The 25,067-nt window shown below is 34.1% G+C and overlaps 3 protein-coding genes across 5 annotated transcripts; all 3 read right to left on the bottom strand.

The window, feature by feature from the left end:
- Positions 1-3,487: 3,487 nt before the first annotated feature.
- Positions 3,488-4,973, bottom strand: LOC108221860 (uncharacterized). Its single transcript, XM_017395713.2, has 4 exons — positions 4,725-4,973; positions 4,467-4,653; positions 4,299-4,358; positions 3,488-4,218 (listed from the first exon to the last, which is right to left on the bottom strand). Exons 1-4 carry the CDS (start codon positions 4,971-4,973, stop codon positions 3,488-3,490), a joined length of 1,227 nt encoding a protein of 408 aa, XP_017251202.2.
- Positions 4,974-8,430: 3,457 nt separating this feature from the next.
- Positions 8,431-9,943, bottom strand: LOC108222151 (nuA3 HAT complex component NTO1). Its single transcript, XM_017396058.2, has 2 exons — positions 8,760-9,943; positions 8,431-8,674 (listed from the first exon to the last, which is right to left on the bottom strand). The coding sequence occupies exons 1-2, from the start codon at positions 9,729-9,731 to the stop codon at positions 8,618-8,620; spliced, it is 1,029 nt and encodes a 342-aa protein (XP_017251547.1). The 5' UTR covers positions 9,732-9,943; the 3' UTR covers positions 8,431-8,617.
- Positions 9,944-10,620: 677 nt separating this feature from the next.
- LOC108219938 (protein FLX-like 1) lies at positions 10,621-23,361 on the bottom strand. 3 transcript variants are annotated; one of them, XR_001806638.2, is made up of 7 exons: positions 23,241-23,361; positions 22,097-22,715; positions 20,884-21,047; positions 20,508-20,608; positions 20,260-20,397; positions 12,236-12,322; positions 10,621-11,039 (listed from the first exon to the last, which is right to left on the bottom strand). XR_001806638.2 is itself a non-coding variant. In XM_017393537.2 (5 exons), the coding sequence occupies exons 2-5, from the start codon at positions 22,696-22,698 to the stop codon at positions 20,305-20,307; spliced, it is 960 nt and encodes a 319-aa protein (XP_017249026.1). In that variant the 5' UTR covers positions 22,699-22,715; positions 23,241-23,361; the 3' UTR covers positions 20,091-20,304. The 3 variants fall into 3 exon arrangements, 2 of the variants coding, with proteins under 2 accessions (XP_017249026.1, XP_063950190.1); XM_017393537.2 differs by lacking the exons at positions 10,621-11,039; positions 12,236-12,322 and having other exon boundaries at positions 20,091-20,397; XM_064094120.1 differs by lacking the exons at positions 10,621-11,039; positions 12,236-12,322 and having other exon boundaries at positions 20,091-20,397; positions 23,168-23,317.
- Positions 23,362-25,067: the final 1,706 nt, after the last annotated feature.

The following is a 25,067-nucleotide window of genomic DNA, read 5'->3' as shown; positions in this document are numbered from 1 at the left end:
TAATTACACTGTTGACTCTTGTTCTTCAAGTACTCCTGCATCAATTATTATTATTATTATTATTATTATTATTATTATTATTATTATTATTATTATTATTATTTCACTAAATAATAAAATAACTGTTTTTGGCAGAGGTTAACAGGAGTGTAGGTTGGATTTTATTTAGCGGAAACAAGTAGAATGTCATGTTCGGTTTGGTAAGTATGTGTGTTGGTCATTTTCCTGATTAGTCGAGGTGTGTAAATTGATCCGATATCTGATTATTAGAAAACATGTAAAATTAAATTACACTTGTATCATGTCCAGGATGACAATAGCATCAAATGTGATGCATCATACGCTTGATAATCGCATCAAACACGATACGAAAAATCAGCAACTTATATTTCTTATAAAGATAGGTGACGGTGAGGGGACTCGTGCAGACAGGTATGTAACACAACTAGTGACGATTTGACGAGCATGTGTAGATATATTTGGTCAGTTGGAGAAGATAACGGGGGTCCAAAATAAGCATAACGGAAGCACATGAATCAGATAGCGAGAGTTTTCTACAAACAAATAGTAGCGTTAAATAAGAAATAGACATCTGCATGTGGCTTGCTTAAATGTATATACGAAGATCTCCAACTACTCCGTCCCAACATCCGATCCTCTGTATTACTTAGAGCAAGTCCAACAGTGTCCTTGCTGAAGCCCTAAATATAATATAAAAAATTATGTCCTAGTAGTTTAGGACATATTCAACTAACTTCAACTCCAACAATGTGCCTTATTTTCTCTATATGTTTCATATTTTATTATTAAAAGTTTATTTTCATCATTAAAATATAATATAAAGTAGAGAGAGAAAGAGAGTGTTGATTGGAATTTATTATAAAATATGGGATAGGGCAAGGAGAGAGAGTGCCTCAAAAATAGGGCTTCAAAGATTTGTCCTAGTGATATAAGGCATCACTAGGACATTGTTGGAGCAGTCTTTTTGAACAAATGCCCTAAATTTTAACTTAGGACATCAATTTGAGGCACTCTTGGACTTGCTCTTAGCTAGCCACCTCTTTACTGGAGGCCTCCCGTTACTATCTCGGCAATCGATCAACTTTTTCGGATCGAAAAATTGCAATACAAAAGGATTATATTTTACGGGTCGAAAGGACTTATTTAATAATTTGGATTATTTTTCGAGTTTTTTTTCAAAATTCGGGTCAAGTTTTGAACTTCTAATATGAAAATAAGTATAAATACTTCTAGAGTTGGCACTGAATAGTATAAGCGAATGCTCGGATCAAACCTCAAGTCGTTTTAAAAAATCTCAAATTTTAAATCCAGCAATAAGCCAACCCAAATACAATACTTTTAGTAATTTGTTAATGCAATTGATAACAATATTTATACTTGAAAATTGAACTGATGTCTACACTATTGATCTCGATGTGTGACACGATGTTACAATTTAGAATAAATGACAAGGTGATAGCCGTAAATTTCTAAATTTTATAATATGGTGGTTAGACTTTAAAAATTACATAATGATGGCCGGAGTTTACTTCCGCTTTTTAAGAAGATGGTGGCCGTGAATCTTTGTTAATTTTCCTCCGCTAACTTCAAAATATAAAGGAATAAACGACAAAGTGGTGCCTTTAGTTTTCCAAATTTCACAAAATGTTGACTGGATTTCCATCATTTTGTCATTTATTTTTTTTATTTTTTGTGGTTAACGGAGGAAAATTAACGTAAGTCCACGGCCGCCACCTTATTAAAAGACAGAAGTAAATTCCGGCCACCATTATGTAATTTTTAAAGTCTAACACCATCTTGTAAAATTTGAAAAAATGTAGCCACCAATTTATCATTGACTCTGCAATTTATTATACAAATCTGGGTAGTTTTTCCTCTGTCAGTTCAAATAATATTAGAGAACAATTTAAAATTTTCAATATTGAAAATTTCCTCATTCCGTTAGTGAATCATGATTAGGTAATATATTTGTTATCATCGAGTGAACAATAATGCAGGATGAGATCTACGAGGCATGCATATTGTGTCATGAAAAAGGCTGTGCTGAGATTTCTATTTTGATTTTCAAGGTCCTACCAATTTAATTTCTGTGTACAATGGCCGGCCATATATCTGTGCATTAGTGTGGTGTTTGTGTGTATTTTTATGGGGTCCATTTATATTTTTCACTTGATTTTCACTTCTGCATTCACCTTCACCAGCTGATTCGCATTGTTTGTTTTCTTTGATTTTCCGAGAATTTTGTTGAGGAGTTGCTTTCCGTAGAGATTATGAGATGGGCTCACTCACTCAAATAATTTTAATATTTGGAAATTTTTTTTTATCAAATCAAAATTTTATTTGGGTCGAATTTGAAATTTGAATTTTGTCGAATCGAAAGAGAATTGTGTTGATGGAATTGAACCGCATCTATTTAAGATGCGTCGGACACAATGAAATTTTTGTTATTTTATGATGTTATCACATTCATTTTTAAGATGTTTTGAATGCCTAACTTATACTAGTAAAATATATTAACTGTTAGGAACGAGCAACGCTAATTTTTTTGGACATGGTCAAATTCATCTGTACTCTAAGAGCATCTCCAACTAGAGATGCACAAAAGATCTATTCGGGCCAGATCCAGACCGGGTCAAAAAAATCCGGATTTTTTTCAAACCAGATCGGGTCGGGTTTTTTTAAAAATCGGGTCGGGCCGGGCCGGGCTTTTCCAAAAATACTAGGCCCGGTTTAGTTATAAAAAGCCTGGATTTTTCAAAAATCCGGATTTTATCCGGGTTTTTTTGAAAATATTAGGCCTGTTTTAGGCCCTCGGGCCGGGCCGGGCCAGACCGGGTTTTTTTCGGATCAGATTTTTCAGATTTTTTTCCAGATCGGATCAGATCGGATTTCAGATTTCGGATTTTTTGAACATCTCTATCTCCAACCATGAGAAACCCTTGGCTAAAAATCTAGGTGGCTTATCAAATTTAAGAATTATAGTCAATGTTCACAAAAAACACCACTCCAACCATAGCAAACCCTTATCTATAATTATAGTCATCCCTTTATGGATGACTATATTTATCGAACCACTACAGTAGTGAATTCCACGTCATCTCCCGCAATTTATTTTCCTTCTTCCCACTGATTACATATTATTTAGGGAAATTCCAAATAGTACCATTGTACTATTGGCTTTTCCAGTTGATACCACAAGACATTTTGGTCTTCCATGCGGCACCACTGAGCTATTGACAACAAAGCTAACATAACACTCTGTTAACACAAACGTTAGTTGCACTGTTAAATAGCAGAAAAAGGCATCTCCCTCCAAAAAATATCCAACAGCAAATGTTTCAGAAGCAAATGTTTCAGCAACAAAAAATATCCAAAAGTAATCAGTCATACATACATTTCAGCAGCAAATGTTTCAAAACAAATTCAACAAAGACAAATATCCAAAATAATTTAGTAACATAGGAACTTAGGCTTGAGATTGTGATTGAGACATTGGGAACTGGGAATCAGTAAATTCAGCTGGCTGAGATGTCGTAGCTGCTGCCTTGGCTGCTTTGGCAGCATTGGATTGATCCCTAACTCTGGGATGCCTAACCAGCACTGGCTCACCTCCTGCAGCTCTCTTTTCTTTCTCAGTCAGACCTCCCTTGCAAGTCCTTGAATTGTGGCCAAGACATCCACATTTTTTGCATTTCACAGTCTGAGTTCTTTTGCCCTTTTTGTCTTCTCCTTCTTCCCTTCTTCTGTTTCTAGAAGGTCTTCCTACTCCCCTCTTTAGTGTTGGTGGCATGATGGTAGGCAAATCAGCATATGCAGGCCACTGCTCCTTGTCTGGTATAGGGTTAATGTGGAAGCTATAGGCCTGTTTGTATGTCCTCACAGAATACCAGGCTGAAACCACAGTGTGAGGGTCAATTTTTGCATGCACCATAGCTCTTATGGCATGCCTGCAAGGTATACCTGAAATCTGCCAAGCACCACATGAGCATATTTTATTATTGAGAGATAAGGGAAAATGGGATTTTCCCTCATGAATTTCATACTCTCCAGGCTTTGACATATAGGCCTTGCAGCAGATGGTGTCTTTGCTGATAACCTTCAGTGCCTTAATTATCTTGGGACAGAGCTCATCATCTTTCCATCCTAATGCATGTTGATACCTTGTTGAAATTCGAACCATGCACACTCTTCTCATACCTTAAGTTAGAAAGAAATACAAATGTATAAATACTCATTAACCTGTCACTTATATAAATGTTTAAGTAGTTGGATTTTACCTTCAAGTAGGGTTAGTACTGGCCTGCACCTATCAATTCCAAGAGTAGAATTGAAGCTCTCTACAAAATTTGAGGTGTTGGAGTCATTACACACATTTGGATCAAATCTGTGCTTGCTCCAAGTTGATGGATCTCCCAATTCTGCAAATCAGGCCATAACTCTATCACCTCCAGCTTCTTTGAGCCTTTCCATAGCTTTTCTGAATGTAAATTGTGAGGTTGCATTACAAGCCCTCCAAAAGAGAATGTACATTAAAGGGCCAGAGAATTGCTTCTTGTAGTTCCTGCTTATGTGCCTGCAACAGTATCTTCTTTTTGCAGATGGCCATACATCCATTAAAGCAAGATCAATTCCCTGCATACAAATTCTGGAATTAACATACAAATTGTGGAACTTAAAGAAGTGTTTAGAGAATAATATTATACCTTCTGTCTGTCAGATATTTTTGTCCAATCACCTCTGCTGGAATCTTTAACCAAATTATACAAGTTCCAAAAGAACCAACTCCAGTTTTCTTTGTCTTCAACACTGACAACTGCATATGCCAATGGGAATATCTCATTATTGGCATCAAGTGCAACTGCTGATAAAAGGATGCCTCCATAATTTCCCTTCAAATGTGTTCCATCAACACCTATAAGAGGCCTGCAACCTGCTAGAAAGCCCTTCCACATAGCAGCGAATGAGATAAAAATGTTGTTGAATAGTAACTGCCTAGGCAGACTCTCACTCTCCACAGAAGAAAAATAAGCCTTGGAATCAGGATTTGTTTCACATAAAATCTTGATATAGGCTTATATGTCTGCATATGACTGATCATGTCCTCCAAACAGCTTTTCAACAGCATAATTCTTCAAATTGTACACTGAACTCTTTCTCATGTATACACCATATCTCTGAAACAACAGTTCATTTAGAGCTTTCCCTGGTATGTCTGGATTGGCTCTTATGTCTTCCAACAGCTTCATTGCTCCCCACTTGACAGTGCAGATAGGATTGTATGTCTCTAAGCCCCTACATGTGTGCACACTTGGCTCAATTTTCTTGATAGCCCATGTAATGCCATCTGCAAGTCTGCTGCTATGAATTCTCCAGCCACAGCATTCTGCATAATAGGTAGCTGTATACCTTGTTTTATCAGCCCACAGTACATTGATTGCAAATCCCTCCTGCACACAATAATCCCTTAGAGTATCCTTGAAGTGTCCTCTGTCAAGAAAAATCATCCAGGGTTTCAATTTAATCTTCCCAAATTCTTTATCTTCATAAACCTCTCCATTTTTGTAGAGTTTTTGGTAGTACTGATCATCATCCTCATTATCTATAAAGTCATGCCACATACTTTGATTCCAGTTATCTTTAATTTCTGGTAAATTTTCACTAACTTCATCTCCATCACTATCTGCCTCTACCTCTGACCTCTTCCTACTTTCAAACTCCTCGTCAGTGAAAACCATCTTCCTCTTAGCACTCTTTGCACCCTCTTCCAGCCCATTTTTGTTGCTCTGTGTTTGCTCAATTGGCACATTTGCTCCCACTACTAGTCCTTTCCTTCTTGCAGTTGTTTTAGGGATTTTTCTTGCAAACATGGACTGATTAGAAGGGTTAGAGGGCTGCTCTTCAGTAGGGTTAGAAGGCTGCTCTGAGGTAGGATTAGTAGCACTGCTATTTATAGGAGAAAATATAGGACTTCTCCTTATAGGTAGTGATTGAAAGGCTGTTTTAGGGGAGACAGGAGGTGGTGGTAAATTACTCTGCTTCACAGGTTTTTTTGCTTTCTTTTGTGATAGGTTGGTTTTGATCACTCTGGCTTTTTTAACTTGTTGCCTTGAATTACTACTTGCTGCAGTCACTTGTAGTTGCTCACTAGAAGACCCCCCCCTCCACTTGCTCACCAGCTCCCCCCACCACTTGCTCACCAGCCTCCCCCACCACTTGATCATCACCATGCACACTATTATTTTGTTCCTTCGACCTCCTAAAATTCAAAACCAACTTATATAATTCTGTAGGTTTTAAAACAGTCCCAACAGTAATGGGTATAATCTCCCTATCACTCAGCCTACTAAACATCCTCATCAAATGTGCATCATTCAGTAATGGTTGAGTTTCCATTTTAAAAGGGTAGTAAAAAGTCGGGAAATGGTAATCCAATTTCAGCCCTTGTTTCTTGCCCTCTTCCTCATAATCTAATACAATATCCAACATTGACGTCTTATCTGGATCAACCCTAATGTCAACACGTGTAGCCCTCCACACAAACCTCAACACTTTCTCAACTTCACCCATCTGTAAATACACACACACACACATACATTGAAGCACACATACATTGAAGCACACAAACACACCAATATATACACAGTCACACCAATATATACACAATCACACCAATACACAAACATAACACAGATATTGATATTTACACTGATCATCGCATTCTTATATCAAACAGTTACCATGCATACACTTAATACATTATTGGACTGTTTCGAATGGATTAAAAAACGTACCTTGAGTATGTCGAGATTGCTAGATGAGATGATTCCAGCTGATTGTAGTGGATTGAGCAGATTCCCAAATCACCGTGCTTAAACCCTAGTCGCTTTCTCCTCACCGCTGCGTTCTTATGTTTTTTAAAATCTTATTTCATTTTTGTTTATATGTTTAAACATGTATTAAGTGTATTTTAGATTTTTTTTATTTTGTTTTTAACGGCTAAGTAACGTTTCAGCTAACAGAGGGGCATTTACGGTACATTTAAATAGCTCAGTGGTGCCGCATGGAAGACCAAAATGTCTTGTGGTATCAACTGGAAAAGCCAATAGTACAATGGTACTATTTGGAATTTCCCTATCATTTATTACCATATTAAATTGATATATTCTACATATAACAATCTAAATATTAATAACATACTATTTTTAAATTATAACCAACCAATATATCCAATACCATTGAAGCACAATGTCTTACAGGTTCAGCAAAATTTACATAATGTCTTACACGTCCAATTTAGCCAACGATTATTGCCAACGCCATTAGAGATGCTCTAAACACTTTTCCTGAGACAACAATCTCATGTAATTGTTAAATACTCCCTCCGTCTCTCCCATTTCTTATCAAATGGGTTGGGCACGGAGGTTAAGAAATATGTACTCCCTCTGTCCCATTTAATTGTATACGTTTCTTTTCAACTGCTCGACACGCATTTCAATGCTCTTATAAAATATAGTTCCGTAACTTATTTTTGAGATTTTCTTTTTCTGAATAAAAATATAACATCCAAACTTTAATTCAGAAAAAGAAAATTTTAAAAATAAATTACACAACTACACTTTACAGGAGCATTAAAGTCCGTGCTGCGTCCCCGTCCCCCAATGTATACAACTCAGGGGGACGGAGGGAGTATAAAGTAGTGGAAAAGAGAATGAAAAGTAGGTGAAGTGGTGGGACCCATTGATTTTTAAAGTATAAAAAGAAGATAGTGGAGTAAAAGTAGTGTGAAAAGGAAATAAAAATGGAGAAGTGGTGGGACCCATTGACTATTTTTGGTAAGTTTTGAAATGTAAAGAATTGGATGGGACACCCCAAAAAAGAAAGTGTAAAGAAATGGAAGGGACGGAGGGAGTACAAATTTACTTTTCCAATATTTTTTAAACAACACAATATAATAAAACAAAAATATTGATCTATAAAGTGTTCGAACGGTACTTGAGCGAAGAAAAGGTGAATGTGGGGGCTCTTGCTCAAAGCCCAGCTTTGGTGGATTCTGGATAATACAATCTTTGCTTCTTGCTGGGCCTTACGATATGTTATTGGGCCTTATTCTTTTACTTCTGTTGACGAAGTACTGTTATTAATAATTTACTAGTATCATGTTTCACAAAATTCTCTTCCTCCATTTGGACTTTGAAGCACAAATAGACATGGTTAATAATTGTTACTCTATAAAAGTAGGTTATTAACCATGATTAATTATCAAATAATAAATTTAATATATGTTCTTTAGCTTATCAAGTTGATTAAATGTCTGATTAATCTTTATTTTGTGTATTCACCAATTAAGTCCAATTTTCGCTTTTTAAACACCATTAATGCAAAATTTACAACATCATAAAACTCAAAAGCTAAAAAAAAAACTCAATTAAAATATCAATTATTACTGTAAAACCAAACTCTAAAGCAAGTTTCAATGATAACAAGAACAAAAAGAAAAAAGACTGCAAATCTAACAATTCTATATCCCCCTTGATACAAAATCCAAGTATATAATCCTAGAGTTCTACAGAAGAACCCAAGATTTTTAAGCCCCCTTCTAGTTCCTCTTGTGCTCATCTCTCGCAACAATCTTGAACTTCCCTGATTGCTGTTGCTGCAAACAAAAACATCACTCAAAATCATATAACAACCGAAATCATCTCAAACATTTCAAACAAGAACTTGTAAAAACTGATTACCTTAGTCCACAAATTAGTATGAGTCTTGCAAAAACCCGCGACAATGGCTCCCTTACTCTTCCCCTCTCTATACTCAATACAAAGCTCCTGTTTCAATCCACAAGTAACATGAAATGCCAATGGACACTTAGGCTCAGAACAATCTATCACACACCCTTTCACCAAGTCACAAAGATAGCATTTGTTGCCCCACCTTCGCGAAGGAACCTCAGTAGTATCAATCCCTTCACGCCCTTCAGAGTCCTGAAAAAAGACCTCAGGAACAAACAATGCACATACAATGTGAGCCCAATTTTCATCACCAGCACGTTTCATCGCGCCTTCAGTTTCAGGACAAAGGCAACACGAAATGACTTTCGTGTTGTCTTTTTTAGAAACCAGGCACTTGGAACAGAACCAATCTCCCTCTGGGACACCATTAGTCAATGGTGTGCCATAACAAGTAGTGTGAACCATTAGGTCACAACCATCGCAGAACACGATAGGATCCGATGGATCAGCATCTGTGCTTTGGCAAACAGCACAGACAATCCCATCATCATCACTAACATTGTCACTTGGTTCTTGATTTTCTTGATTTTTTACAAGGGGTTTTTTGATTTGGCCTAATTCATCATCTTCTGAAAAAGGGTTATCGAGATTTTCTTGATTTTTTTCGAGGGGGGTTTTGATTTGGCCTAATATATCATCTTCCGAAAAAGGGTCATCGAGATTTTCTTGATTTTTTTCGAGGGGGTTTTTGATTTGGCCTAATTCATCGTCTTCCGGAAAAGGGTAATCAAGATTGAGGTCGAAAGGGCGAAAGGCGGAGACCCTTTTCTTAGCGGGGAGAGAATAAGAAGGCGGTGGAGATGAACTAACAGTGAAATGCTTGCGTTTTTTCGCGGGGAGAGATTTGAGTTCAAGCTCTTGTTGTTGTTGGATGAGCCTGAATCTCTTCAGGGGAGGCAAATCTTTGAAATTGTTTTCCATTTGTGATGAGATTTGGTGGATTGGGAACAGTGTTTTGGGTTTGATTGAATGAAATTGAGGGTGATGAAGTACTAAAAGAGGGTTTTTGAAGGTGGGAAATTGCCCGGGAAGTGAAATGAGTTTTAGATTTGAGAGATTTTTGGATTTGAATTTTGCGGGAAAGTGAATTTGGGGGAAATTATTTTAGATTTCGAGCAAGGCGGGTTAAATGAAAATTTTAAGTTTCGAGTTGCCCAACTTATTTTGATCTTCCTATCTTCAAATGTTTGTATCCGGTGAGTTGGTGACTAAAACTGATCGTGAAATCAACTTTTTTTATAAATAAAATACGTGAGTAATATTTTAATTAAAAAAATCTTAACTATACAGAAAATTCCAAAATTAATTTTCCTGACAACGAAACCAATTTTTTTTTAAATAACATATTTTGCACATACATTAATAAATTTTAGTATAATTCGAAACAGAATGTTGCAAATATTTTCGAGAGAGAAGAAAACCCATGCGTAACATTTCCGCCATTTCTTTTCCTTTCTAATCACTGTTCAGTTCGAATTTCAAAATAATTTCATCGGCTTAAATGGAAACATCGACACTACCTTCTGCCATAGTGCCATCAGCCATGTTTCCCAGTCAAAACATAAGCATACATAACAAAGTTAACAAACTTCATAATTTTCTTTACAAGTCATGATCTTAATCCCATATTCAAAGAGAAAATAAAGAAAATATATTCCAACAAAAAACCTACGCAATTTTCTTCCCAAAAATGAGAAGATTGGAAGAGAAAATCTTACAAATGTTTTTGAATATTTTTCTCCCCCTTGTGTCATTTTTGTTAAACGTCCTCTTCTACAATAGAGAAAAAATTGGGAAAATTTCTTCGATCTTATTTTCAACTTTTTTATCATTTTTATTTCGTTCTGAGCAACAACTCCGCAAGACATCTTATATCAAGCAGGATGTAAGCAACGTTAATACAAATAAAATTGCCCTGTTCAGAATATAATCCAAATGCAATTCCTGATCAGGTTAAACTAGTTATGGTGACTTTCTAAGAAACCCGCCTATCTACTTCGTCTAAACTAGTTTTACCATTTATCTGTTGAATTCATCCCCATTTATACTTCATGTTTACCTCATGCTATAGAGATTTTAATATTTATATTACTCCATTGGCTTAAATGGGACGAAGCTAGAGGAATTTAAAGTGTCCCGTGGTGATTTAATATCTTTCCAAGGAAATGATGTGAGAGCCCATGGATATCAAAATCTGTATGCCTCCGTCTTTATAGCATTAGCAGCCTGCTAAGATACATAAATAAATGTCAATTTACTTTAGTGCAAAAAATAAAAATCAACTACTTGCATCTAAATGTTTAGTAGATATGAATTTCTGACATCCATTTAGGATCTCGGGATATACAAGCATAACATAACAGTGTACAGAAATCGCAAAGATTCAGGTAATCTTGGTCAATTAAAAGAGGATTTACCCAAGACTCATGATTTATAGTTTAGGTAAGAGTAATGAGGATGTACACATTTGAGCTACAGGAAATAAATGTAAAATAGCTGCTTTTCTTTGTGAATCTGCACAAGTTTAGCTAAAGCACATATTGTTCTTTCTATATTGAAATCTCAAGGGTTTCACCACTTCCAACCATATTTATGGAAGAACAGCTAACATAGGTAAGCCTAAAGGCAGTAGATAGACTCCATGATTTGTCTACAAAACAACCCCTAGTATATAAGGAAAATGCTAGGTACCCCCAAAAAGTGTTCCCAAATCCCAAATTCTTTTCTCAAATCTACTTGTGAATGTATGATTGTATCTACTCACACTAATAACAATGAGAACCCTTGTATGCAAATAAACCACCCAATTAAAACTAGCCATCTGTCTGTCCACATCATTTGGGAAAAACTACCCAAATATGGAAACTCCAATATTAAATCTGCAAATAGGCTGGGTATCTGAGTGCACAGAACATAAGGAGTACAGAACTAATTTTACAGGGACTTGAAGAAATGCAACACTAGTGATCTGGTTTAGATTACAAAAACGAGGACGTAGTCAATTTAAACTACAGGTTTATTGGTTCAAATAGCTAATTCCCTTAAAGATTATCCGTGACTTTAGCTCGATTACATTTAATTTCTTTCTACATTGCACGCTTTTTTCAAGATATCGTCCATCAGTCCAAGAAGAATTATGGAATGACACCAAAACAGGGTAAATCAAATAGCAGTAGATCGACTCTGTATGATTTGTGTAACATAAACATCATTGTAACACATTTCTTCCAGACTAAAAATGGCAAAATAAGATGAATTAAAAAAATGAAGAGACCTAATTACATAGTTCAGATAATTTGTACTAAAATCTTAAGGTCCCATAAAGACATAATCTCATCTCATATGGACCAAAGACTAAAATGACATTATAAATAGACATTATTTTTCGCAAAGAAAAGAACAAGTGCGAGCACATACTGTCATACCATGGAACCATTATGATGGACTCTGGCAGGAAAGCTCATTGCCGCATCTCCAAGAGATCCTATTTGTCGCTGCAAACCTGAGGGACCCTGTTACAAGAAAAAAGTGGAAGATGTTAAATATGAGAGGAAATGCTTAAGACTAGTTAACACATCATTAGCAACACGAGACATGTATTATGCAACTGAAAACAAAAGTAAAAAGTATATCACAAAGTAACGACGAAACCAAATCGGGAGTCAGAATAAACTCATCAAGTTCACAAGCGCGAAGGTAATATACGAAACCAAAAACATGCACACAGACAAAAAAAAACGATATAGCAGCAAGAAAATAAAGTTCTCTCACAATAAGATGTCCAAAATTGGATAAATACCAGCCCCAGCTTTCCACATATAGCAGGGAAGCCCATCTAATTAGAGTACAGGAGTAAAACTCTAGAACAGGGACCCAACCATATCAAGCACGCAGATTGGACATCGACTGAATATGGATGTCTTGCAGGGCACTACCGGCAAGCATGGTCAGTTAGGCCAATTTTGTAGGTCAAACTGAATCTATTTATGAAAGCGGTACCAATCCAAATATTTACAGAAACCACTTTGACAATAATACAACGGTAAGTTTGGGGATTAAAGTTTAAAAGAAAAGACTTAATAAATCATACAAGCACGGGTCTAAATATACATTGCATTGCAGACCAAAGAGTAATAAAAAAAATTATATATACTTCAAAATCTTATTCACAGAGAATAATTTCTTGTCAAATTATAATTGTAAAACTCCTAATATTTGTTAAAAGACTGTTGGAAGGAATATATATCTGCTTGATCTGAAATAAAACTTTAACAATAATGTTACCATGATACATATAATGAATATTATGTTAACCGACTATACAAGATAAGACAGACAACCATCGATCTCTTGTTCAGCATTAATAATATATTATAGATAAACTAACTAGACCACACATTCAGTTATTTTGTTAATATAAACAATATATTTTTTTAATATTATATAAAAACAATATATATTATTAAATTTATGATACGGGCATTTTGTTGATAGTACAACCAAACCTGGCTTCTGAGCCACAATTCTGTAGCTACTTTAGACAGAAACCGAACCAATGTGATCAAAAATCGAACAAAACTGTAAGGGAGCGGAAGTGAATATAGAAGAGAATTTTTATAAATGTACTATAATATATTTAAAGAAAAGTAAATTAGTGTATCTATTTATATATGTTTTATATACGGGGCTAGTAGTTTAAAATATGTAGCTTAATTATAGTGAGCCCATTTGTTGCCTTGGTCCACCAGGTTATAAAATTATGGTGTCTAATCCCTATATAAGTGTTAAACTCCCCACATATTACCAAGATTTAATTTTTAAAAATTGTAATTGTTGTCTCTCTTAGTTCTACAGGTGTGTAGTACAAGAATAGTAAGATTAGACAATCAGACATATGGGGATACCGGACACGACATATATAAAATAATATTAAGGTATATAAATAATGTTACCAATAATAATATATAAACATGTATAGCTATAACAAATTAAGCACCAGACAGTCACCATGAACTAAATTAAGTAAATGATATATATGTAAACTATCATATAACAAACCATATAATAATCAGATAGAAGATGGTCAGGTCAGGTCAGGTAAACTATAATATATTAAATTTATCTCCTAACATATACAGATATAAATATAATAGATCATCATTAATATTGATATTAACAAATAAACAATTATACACATGAAAGAAATATGAAGATCGCCGGAGAAATAGTGGTTGAAGACACCAAGATTGCCAGAATAAAAGAGTTCCCGCGAGTCCCCATACCAGAAGGCAGGTTCAATGGGAATGTGGAACAACCCCCAAAGTATTTTATATTAAGGTATATAAATAACATTACCAATAATAATATATAAACATGTATAGCTATAACAAATTAAGCACCAAACAGTCACAATGAACTAAGTTAAGTAAATGATATAGATGTATACTATAATATAACAAACTATATAATAATCAGATAGAAGATGGTCAGGAAAACTATAATATATTAAATTTATATCCTAACATATAGAGATATAAATATAATAGATCATTATTAATATTGATATTAGCAAATAAACAATTATACACATGAAAGAAATATGAAGATCGCCGGAGAAATAGTGGTTGAAGACACCAAGATTGCAAGAATAAAAGAGTTTTCGCGAGTCCCCATACCAGAAGGCAGGTCCCCCCCAAAATATAAGAGCAAGAAATCAAGTTCATTACTTGGATCGGCCGTACCCAACTCCAACCAAGATAGCAGCCAATGAAAGGTCCATGAAAAATATAAACAGAAACACAATTTCATAAATAAATGGTAAGATATAATAAGCTAATACACTTAATATATATATATATCTATACAATTTTATCATAACCAACATGGTTATAATCCATACTCAGGCGGTAGTACATACTTCAAGTGAGTTCAAACCCTATCAACAATATAATAAAATTTAATATTTATAAGGCAGTTTCATAGATAAAGAAAAAAAGGATTTAGGGTACAAATATCATCAATTACATATTACAATTTGATATTAAAACTATAAGTTCTAAGCTTTCTATCATATGATCTACAATTCAAGTTCCTTCAAGAACTTATAAAATATATTTATTTATATCATTAAATTTGAAGCCACCAAGTACAAACAAAGGTTAAGAGTTCAAAAATTTAACTGCACTGGAGAGGTCATGATGATAATTATATACATAAACTACACACACATATATACAATGACATGCATACACTTGCATGTGTAAAATATTTATTGTATTAGCTAGCTGTATAGATAAAAAGAAAGGATGGGGGTTTAATAACATCGATTACAGATTAAAATATAACATCCCTACTATTAATTCTAAGCATAATATCAAAGATCTAGATCTAGGAGTCAAATTTATTCATGAACATATTAGATATAATATTTATATTAGCAACTTTATGAATACTAAAGAGTATTTAAGATTAATCTCTTCACTAACATATTCAAATCTAGTATGTATTTTGTTAAAATTAAATTAAATTTTTTTTTGAGATCAATATTAAGAATATATTCATAGTTTCATACATACACATGTACATGCTAGTACTGTATACATATAGTTACTTAAACATGTAATATATAATATATCAACCCAAAGTTGGTTTCTAGTTATCCAAAATAACCAAATTCATATATAATTAATTATATACTTATATTTTATATATTAAGGCTATAAACTAATACACTTATTAGTATAATATAATATATATCATTAACTAATATTTTAATATATATATATATATATATATAGGGGAGGGTTCTGGTACAAACTTACAAACTTACAAACTTTTTTTGTTCAACACATATATAACTTGAGTTCAACATTTTTTTAACATATTTTGTTGAACATCGATTAAAATAGTGGTGGAGAAGTACATAAACCAATTTTTAAATGTAAGAACTAAGGTAAACAGGTTATATAATTAATATTTATGTTTCTAGATCCTACCCAAACCCCGGAGATATAGTTTAAACATCTTTTTAGATATATTCAACACAATGATAATTAGTGTTCAACACCCGACGTTGAACCCAAGTTATAAATGTGTTGAAAACGCGATTTATTTACGCGTTATTTTTAAAAATTATGATGTTTTTTGAAGAATTTTCAACATAGATATTTTATATAACTAAGGATTAACACGATGGGAGAATAAAAAAAAGTTTGTAAGTTTGTAACTTAAAAAAGTTTTTATTTGATCTTATCCCTATATATATATATATATATATATATATATATATATATATATATATATATAGAGGGTTACTCCAGTGAGAACTTCTTAAAATGAGAACCGTGAGAACTTCCTTAATTTATCATATTTTGACTAATCTAAACATCAAACTAGTGGGTACCCAATATAAAAAGTGTATATAAAACTAGTCTCTCCCTAACTAGTCAAAAAAAAAAAATCAAAAAAATTCAAAAAAAAAAGTCCACTGCCACGTCATCAGTGATTTTTTTTTTTTATTTTTTTTTTCGGCTAGCTAGGTGGAGACCTTAATTATATACATTTTTTGTGAAGGTGCCCCTAGCGGGGCCCTTCAAATGAATGAGATATTGATAAATTAGAAAAGTTCTCACGGTTCTCATTTTAAGAAAGTTCTCATTTGAGCAAGTGCCTATATATATATATATATATATTATTGATATTTGATATTCCCTCCATCCCACTCATTTCTATATAGTTCTTTTAGATTGTTTGGCACGCATTTTAAGGCTTCTATAAATTATAGTTCTATAACTTATTTTTGAAAAAATTTGCTTCTGAATAAAAGTTTTAAACATTAAAGATTTATTCAGAAGAAATAAAAATTAAAATAATTTATGAAACTATACTTTATAGAAGCCTTTAAATGTGTGTCAAACCCTCTCCTACTCAAAGGGACGGAGGGAGTTTATAATGATATAACATGTGCGGGCTAGGTAATCTAAAACATTAAAGTTTTGGCTCGGTTGAATTTACGAGCAGGATTTGTTCACCCAAGTACCCAACACCAACTCGACCCACACCAAAACACATTTACTAACTTGCGGGTATATGGTATTAAAGTGCAATATCATGCACATCTGTCCACAATCATTCACAATCTCCTAGCTAAATATTTTTTTAACAAATATTGTGGTCCTGTTTGGGGATTAGCGGTTAGCTGTGAGCGGATTGAATTAGATGTTTTGACTAGCTGACTGAAATAGATGTTTAGACTAGCGGATTAAATTAGCGATTTCTCGTAAAACTGTTTGGTAAATAGCTGATTGATTAACTTTTTCTGACACAAACCAAAACCTCCAACTCAAAAAGCTCCTCAAAGTAGCTTTTTCAAAATTAACCTTTTAGATCCAAATCTCTATTTCAATCCGCTAACTACCAAACACAAATATTAGCTTATTCTAGTGGTCAAACCTCTAAAATACCTCAAACCTCTAATTTTGTCCAAAACCTCTAATTTCCAAATAGGGCCTGTTACCTGTAACTAAGAATTCACACGTTTGGACCTTCAATTACTAACCCATTAAATTAGTTTAGGGTAAATGGTCGAAGAATCCAAATAAGATGCGGGTATAAAGCAGATCCAAAGGGAGGGAAGGAGTGAGACTTCACTCAAGATACTTATAATATACATGCTGGTTAGCTGGTATAGGTTCAAAAAAATAAAAAAATCTTAGTTCCCTGAAACTGACCATGCTTTCAGTTGTCGCCACATAAATCTGAAACCTAGTAAAAAACATTGACTAGCATAAAATAAAGAATTAACCGATCTTGGAACTTCGAATATTATTGAAAATTATCTGTCCCTTGTCAAAAACTCAAATTAAAAAACCCTAAAAATCGACGTACCAGATAGGTAAAAAATGCAAGCTCAAAAATCAGAAAAGAAATAAATCAATGTCAAATGCTTAGAGGAAGTTGTCACTTACTTGACTGGGTGCAACAGCAAGCAGCTCCACTGTCGAAGAAGACTTCTTACCACATAATCCAATAAAAAAGATCCCCTTGAAACTGACTTCTGTAATCTAAACAAACTGAGACCACGATTTTACTCCTTAAATTAAATTCACTGTTTTTCTGAAACCTCATCTTAAACCTCCATCGAAGAAAAAAGCATGACAGTATTTGTACGTCCAATATAACCAACTGAAGTCACAAATACTATTAAAGACAAAAAATAGCAGTTGCTACCAGTGCTCCAGCACCAACATGTGGGAAGGCTTCATGGAATATTCAGGAAAAAAACATATGAAGCCTACTGCTAGTGGCACTGGGCAGAGGAAAGAATGGGGCGGATAAATACCAATATTACTGATGCATAGAGCTGATACAGACCGATTTTGAGATTGATCATGGAACTACGAGAAAATATCCTCCAACTTATCAGCTGAAGTTGATGGGGACATGCTTAAAAAGGGTCAAATATTTCTTTTATAGGGTAAGTTCTTAGCTGAAATCAGGTTCTTGCTCCCTTTTAATTTTGATAAAAACCAGACAAGCCAAACTGGCCTAGGACCAAAAGAACAATAATCTGAAAAAAAACATTCAGATTAGGCTCTCCAAATAATCAAATATACTCTTACAAGGCTCATCATTTGCTAGTAAAGATTTCAAACACCTAATTTAACTAGCATAGAACTTTAATTTTCTTCAGCATTCCAATGTTTGCTGGTTGTGCTAGTAGGCAGCGCCAAAACGAATTTCTAGAACACCTAGAAAAGAAATAAAAATAGAATATACTACTTGGAACCTCTTAGCTTACTCTGAGCTCATAGGGATTGGTTACTTGAAATCCTTTCTCTGCTAGCCAAGAGTAAGTCGCATACGGCTACACAAATATATGTAGGCTAGAAGAAATGTATGCAAAATGTATTACTATTGAGCAATGATTCAAGCAATCTAACAACAAGCATTACCAGATTGCAAAAACCATAATTTAGCCAGACTATGTATATGATCACTAAAAGAATGTACTCTATAGCTTCCACAAAATTATTTGGAAACAAAATCCCAGAACAAACAACTACACAAAGCCAAACTTACTATTCATACTTCTCTTGAAACATAAGATCATTCCCTGTACACAAACAGCACAAGAGAAGCAGGGTAGCACTCTAGTTAACCCAGTAAGAATTGAACCTATTGAAGTCAAAGATTATCCTCCATCAAATGAAAAATATGGCTTCTACGGATCATAACATATAAGGTTTAGGCAGAAATGAAAATGTGAGGCAAAAATGATATTTCTCATGTGAACAAATTATAATATATATACTGCTTTCTCCAACACCAACAGAACACTAAAGACGCTTAACAATCCTCTACATTGCAGAAATTGCGCCAGAAAGCATCAACACTCAAGAGACTTAAGTAGAGCCACAATTGGCAGAGGAATTCAAAATTGCGCCAAAAGGCATCAACGCTCAAGGATTTGATGTAGAGTCAGAATTGGCATAATATTAATCAGCTACAGCATAGAAACTCTAAATGCAATGCTGCGCTCCATCATCAGATGCTTCAGCTATATTGCTAAAAGTACACTTTGATGCTGAATGTCCTGTGTCTGGTGGTGAACATAATCACCATACCTCATATATTTAAGGCAACTCTGAACATTTAGTTCTATGCACTCACCATCCAGCACAAAAGATAGAGCTCACTATTTAGTTAACAAGCTTCGCCTGAATAGCATATTAACATGGTAAACCGCTGGCATCTAACTATTGGTTAGAGCAAACAAATCTCTAGCTTCAGAAAAGAAAGCCTATATTTCAAAAGAGGAAAATTCTGCACCTAAAAACTACAAGTGAAAAGAATACTGAATGAAAGTCCACCACAAAAGTCAGTTCGTTAAAATTTCATAAGAAACGCCAATAGTGTCTACCGAGAGTGCCTCTTCGGACACGAGATAAGTGAAGAAAACCGAACTGGAGCAATTTCACATCAATACACGGTATACTCCAATATCATTGAAAAAAAAAGTTAAAGCGGCCACTAGGAAATCAGTGATTTTAAAACTAATCAATAGCAATTGCCTACTAGGATTATCAGATAAGCGAGCATTTTATTGCAGCTTGCGGAAAAATAATTTTTACTACCTAATATTTTACAAACAGCATAACTGAATACAGCAGAAAAATCTAGCAAATAGCTGAATTCACAGATACTTAAGTGTCCATTATGAGTTCCTATTATTATAAATAAGAGATTCCATCACACATTCAAACACATAAGTAGAAGACGGGCATGAACTTTCAACTTCATAAACATTCATATGCAAATACTAAATAAATATCAACTGCAAAATTCGGTCTCATAGATTACAATTCCCAAAAAATATGAGAATATTAGTCTAGATGTCATTTCATGAGATAGCAATTCAAAGCCAAATCTAAGTTTTCATTTTAAATACCAGTGCATAGCAAGAAATCAAGAGATCAGCATGGCACGGAGCACTCTATCTGTGTCCCTGAGCTCGTTGTGCATCATAGGCACCCCACTGCCCAGGTCCAGGTCCATATTGAGAATAACCTTCTCCACTAGCCTGCACCTGATGTGTGAAATAAGAGTGAATTATTATTCTACATAAACATTTTAAATAGGAGAAGCTCACAGGGAACTACATGGCACATTGGCACTATACTAAAAACAGAAACTTACAGGATTCATGGGATTCATGGGATTCATGCCATATGAAGCATGATAAGCATTTGTGGCATAACCAGCTTCAGGATTGACATAACCTCCATTATAACCTGCACCTGAATGCATACAAATCAACTTCAGATCATAAAGCTGAAAGAGAAATAAATCAGGAAAGAACATGAGCCTTAGATGTTCAAGCGTCTTTGAAAATCTCTTAAGCAAAAATATTTTCATTTCAGACGACATCAAACATAAGACCTAACTATCCAATACTGCAAGTCTATATTAAAGCTCTGCATATGGCAAGCATTCCAGGAAGATAAATACAAAAAGCATGTCAATTCAATAAACTAGAAGGACATCATGCTGACTTAAAAAGGAAATAACATACCTGGATTACCAACAGCAGCAGCAGCACGAGCCCTTTTTTCTGCATTAGCCATCTCAGCACGAAGTTTTTCCAACTCTCGAGCCATCGAAACTAACTTCTTCTCCATCATTTGACCATGCTCATAATTTTCCGCATATCCCTTTTTCTCATACTCAATTGTAGTCCTATTAGGCAACAGAAGATGAACATTAATAATCATGGTGAAACTACTTTTGTAGTAAGATTAGTTGTTTGTGGACTTGGATAATTGAAATAATGCATTAGAAGGTGTAGAAAGAACTAGAAGATATGAAAAAGACGAAAGAACGATGCATGAACATTAAGGTGAACAACTATGTAACCGACCTCTGGTTGGAAAACTCATTTTATTTACTGATACCCGACTAGACTTAGCTTATTCTTTACAAAAACTTAGCCAATTAATGCATTCACCAAGATTATATCATTTTGAAGCTTTGCAAGTGGCAACATGTGCTACACTATGTTGATAATATGGCTGGTCAAGGCATTTTACTTAAACTAATGGGCAGCTTGCCCTAAAACTAGAGAATCTCAGGCTATTTGCTCCTTCTCGGCTCTTCGCCTATCAGCCGGAAATCCAAAAAGCAGTCCACACTCCACAGTGTCAAAATTCTCCAAGCTGTGGCAGATGCATCTTTTAAGTTGGCTAGTTCAGTACGGTCACTGGAAGAAACTGGGGTCTGTAACTTTACTCCTATCATTTTATTCTATGATAACCAGAATAATTCAGCTTAGCTATATATGTCAGCAAATTCGGTTACAGATACGTGTACATGATAGATGATAGATAGAATGTGTACATATAAATACATAATTAGTTAGAGCTGGTCGGTCAGTTAGAAATTGTTCTTCATTTTTCTCTGGTGTAAATTTTAAACTTCTATCTCCATAAAAAACAGTTTTAGTTCTTTAACGGAAGCTTCATTTTTCTTCATTCATGACGTTTGATCACAACAATAACAGATGTCAAAGTGAAGCAAAGCTTAAACTCGGATTACTAATCCGCTACATATCCAACTATGGAAATTAGTTTACCCTTTTATTCAGATTAATGAGGTCAAGGATGAAAAGAGTGTACAATTCTATATCACTACAATATCAATTAGAACTGGTTTAAAAACATTTGCAATTCAGAACTCACAAGCCTTATACTCGTGAACACCTGTCAAGTACAATAAGTGTTGAATATTACCTGGCTCGCTGCAACTCCTGCTTTAGTCCTTCAATTTCTGCTTTCACAGCTGGAATCTGCTGCAGCTCGGCAGTGGCTCTGCCCAAATCTTGAGTCATTGCTTGGACCTGAGCAGTAAGCTTTTGTCTATCAGCACTTAAGTCCTTAATATCAGCATGTACCTTCATAAGCTCAGCCCTCATGGCATCCACCCCATGTAGTTCTTGTTCCAATTTGACAGCATTTTCAACTAACTCCCTCATCTGCATATCCTTCTCTACGTGCATTGCACGAGCAACATGATCTGTTCGTTGAAGCTCATGCTGAGCCACTTCCAACTCCTGCTTAAGTGCAACATGAGTTGCAGCAAACCTCTGGTTATCAGCTAAAAGAGCTTGAATATCCCGGTGTTGTGCAGCAAGACGCTCCTCGATTATAGCAGGATGAGGAGGAAGCTGTCTGTGATCCATCCGATACTGAGATTCTCTCATCTCATCAAGCAATGCAGGATGCGGCACCGGACCAAGATTCCTACCATAAGGAGGTTCATGACCAGGAGGCAGTCCCGCGTGAGGTGCCCCTTTCATAGCAAAAGGAGGTCCACCACGGTTTCTTCCAGCCATTTCCCCTCTTCAGTTATCTATAAAACCACAATATTCCTAACATAAGCCACTAGTAAACAATCTAAAAATATATATATATACTACGTGTCATCCAAATCATTAAGCAGAACAAAAATCCCAAACTGAACCCTAACAAGTTTGTTGCAAATAATTCACCCGGGTAATGGCAATAAGTTTCCTATTTCAATCGAAAAATCGCTCATACAGATACTAGCACTAGTAAAGAAGGTTCTCGTTCCAGTTAAGCGGAATTTTTTGTTTTCGAGTGTTCTCGCGCTAAAACTGTTCTCGTCTAAACTCGAACCTACTCGCATATCTTCAGTCAAATTATACAATACAGATGAATAAATAACACAACGAGGGGCAATTAGTGATCACAAACAAACAACGATTAGTCAAATACAGATTATTGCAATAACGAGAACACATACGACAATTAAAAATTGAAAAAAAATAGATACAAACTAACCCTAATAATCGTGCAATTGAGGTGTTGAGATTACAAAGGAAGCGTGAGAAGTTTTGTGTGTATGTATGTATACCTGGAGAGTGGTGTGTGTATTGGTGAACAACCTAGCTCGCGTTGCTCCGTAACAGTTCGGGCCGTCGTGTTTCTTGTAAATTAATCAAATCTATTTGGTGCCTATATGAAGCTTTTGTTGAGTTTTGCTTTATTCGATTTTGATTTGGATTTATAAAGTTTAACAAATATATTATTAATTCTATATTTTATATAGACTTTTGGTTAATTATTATTGTTATTATTTTATAAAACTTATGAAGTTATGAGAAAATAATTGTAAATTTTTATTTCAAATATAATACTTATTAATTTGAATAATAAAAAATACATAAAACATCAATATTATATATATATATAGGCTCATGATCAAATAGAAACCACTCTTAATATAAAAACTAGAAACCAGTTTCCCTACCACTATTTATAACTACGGGTATCACTAATTTATACTGCACTAATCACTGTTTTTATACAGTATTTAAGCATAGATTTTTATCATCAAAATTGAGAAAATCTACTTATCTAAACTATTGATAATCGATTATAGATGATCAATTTCATCCGTAGGAAGGTTCTTCGCGGTAGGATGCCGCAAGAGAAGTTGTATGATGATGGGAAGTAGTCGTTAGTTTTGTAAGTTATAATGGAAAGTGTATGTGACTATTGGTGACTATTGGTGATGATAGACAATGGTGGAAAGTCATAGAAACGTCTGGTAATGGTGGTAAGAGGTCCATTATTACGATTTGGGTGAAGATGATGGTCATATACGTTGCATATATGTATATATATATTTATTTATATTCGCGAGATATGCTATATATAAATTAGTGATATGTTATGTACAAATTAGTGATTTCTGTAGTTAAAAATAGTGATAAAAACTGTCCAGAAACTGGTTTTTAGTTTTTAGGCTAATTTGGTTTTTATTGGAGTAGGACTTTATATATATATATATAGGTATATATAAAAAATTTCGGACGGCTTCCATTTATTTAAGATTCAGTTTGAATAAACTTGAAATTGACTTCAATTAGAAAATTTTCAATTTAAATTATATGAAACCGAATTTTATCAACTAATTCATTTAATAAATAAATAGATAAATCTGATACGCCCTCTGTTTCATATTACATGTCCATGAGAAACAAAAAATTGTTTCAAATTATTTGTCCATTTCAATTTTCAATAGAATTTTCAATAGAATGTAGTCAATATTTGTATTTCCAAGATGAGTTTCATACTATACTTGGTCAATGCAATAAATACAATAATACATGAAAATTTTCTACAAAGTTTAGTTTTTCTTAGTATGCATGATTTGTTCAAAAGTGGACGTATATAATGAAACGGAGGGAGTAAATTATAAGTGACAGTCTATAATCAAATTTCATTATTATTTGATAAAGCAGTGGATTATAAGTGACAAGCAGGTTATGATTATTAAATTATTTAAATTTTTTGGATGATGTGATTTATTAATTATTTTAAATTTTAGTATAAAAAAATATAAAAAATAAAACTTGTTAAGGAAAAAACCACTCTTTTGCAACGCAAGAGGATAAAAAAGTAATTTTTATTTTAAGATAAAAAATGTCCACTTTTTATTTAAAAGTATGATTCTTCTAACTTTAAAAAATAATTAATAATATTATATTATTATATTATTATTTTTTACATCAATAAATTATAAATATAAAAAATTATCTAAGTATATATTAATTAAAAATTTTCATTTATAAACAATAAACAATCTTTTAAGATAAACCAAAAGCATGTTATGCTGCATTGCTTTTTCCATAGTTAGAAGCTCCAGGTGACTACGAGCCTCTTTGTCCTTGTACCC

Source organism: Daucus carota, chromosome 5, assembly GCF_001625215.2.
Source record: "Daucus carota subsp. sativus chromosome 5, DH1 v3.0, whole genome shotgun sequence".
In the NCBI taxonomy this organism is placed as follows: domain Eukaryota; kingdom Viridiplantae; phylum Streptophyta; class Magnoliopsida; order Apiales; family Apiaceae; genus Daucus; species Daucus carota.
This window is presented reverse-complemented; position numbering and strand designations above follow the sequence as displayed.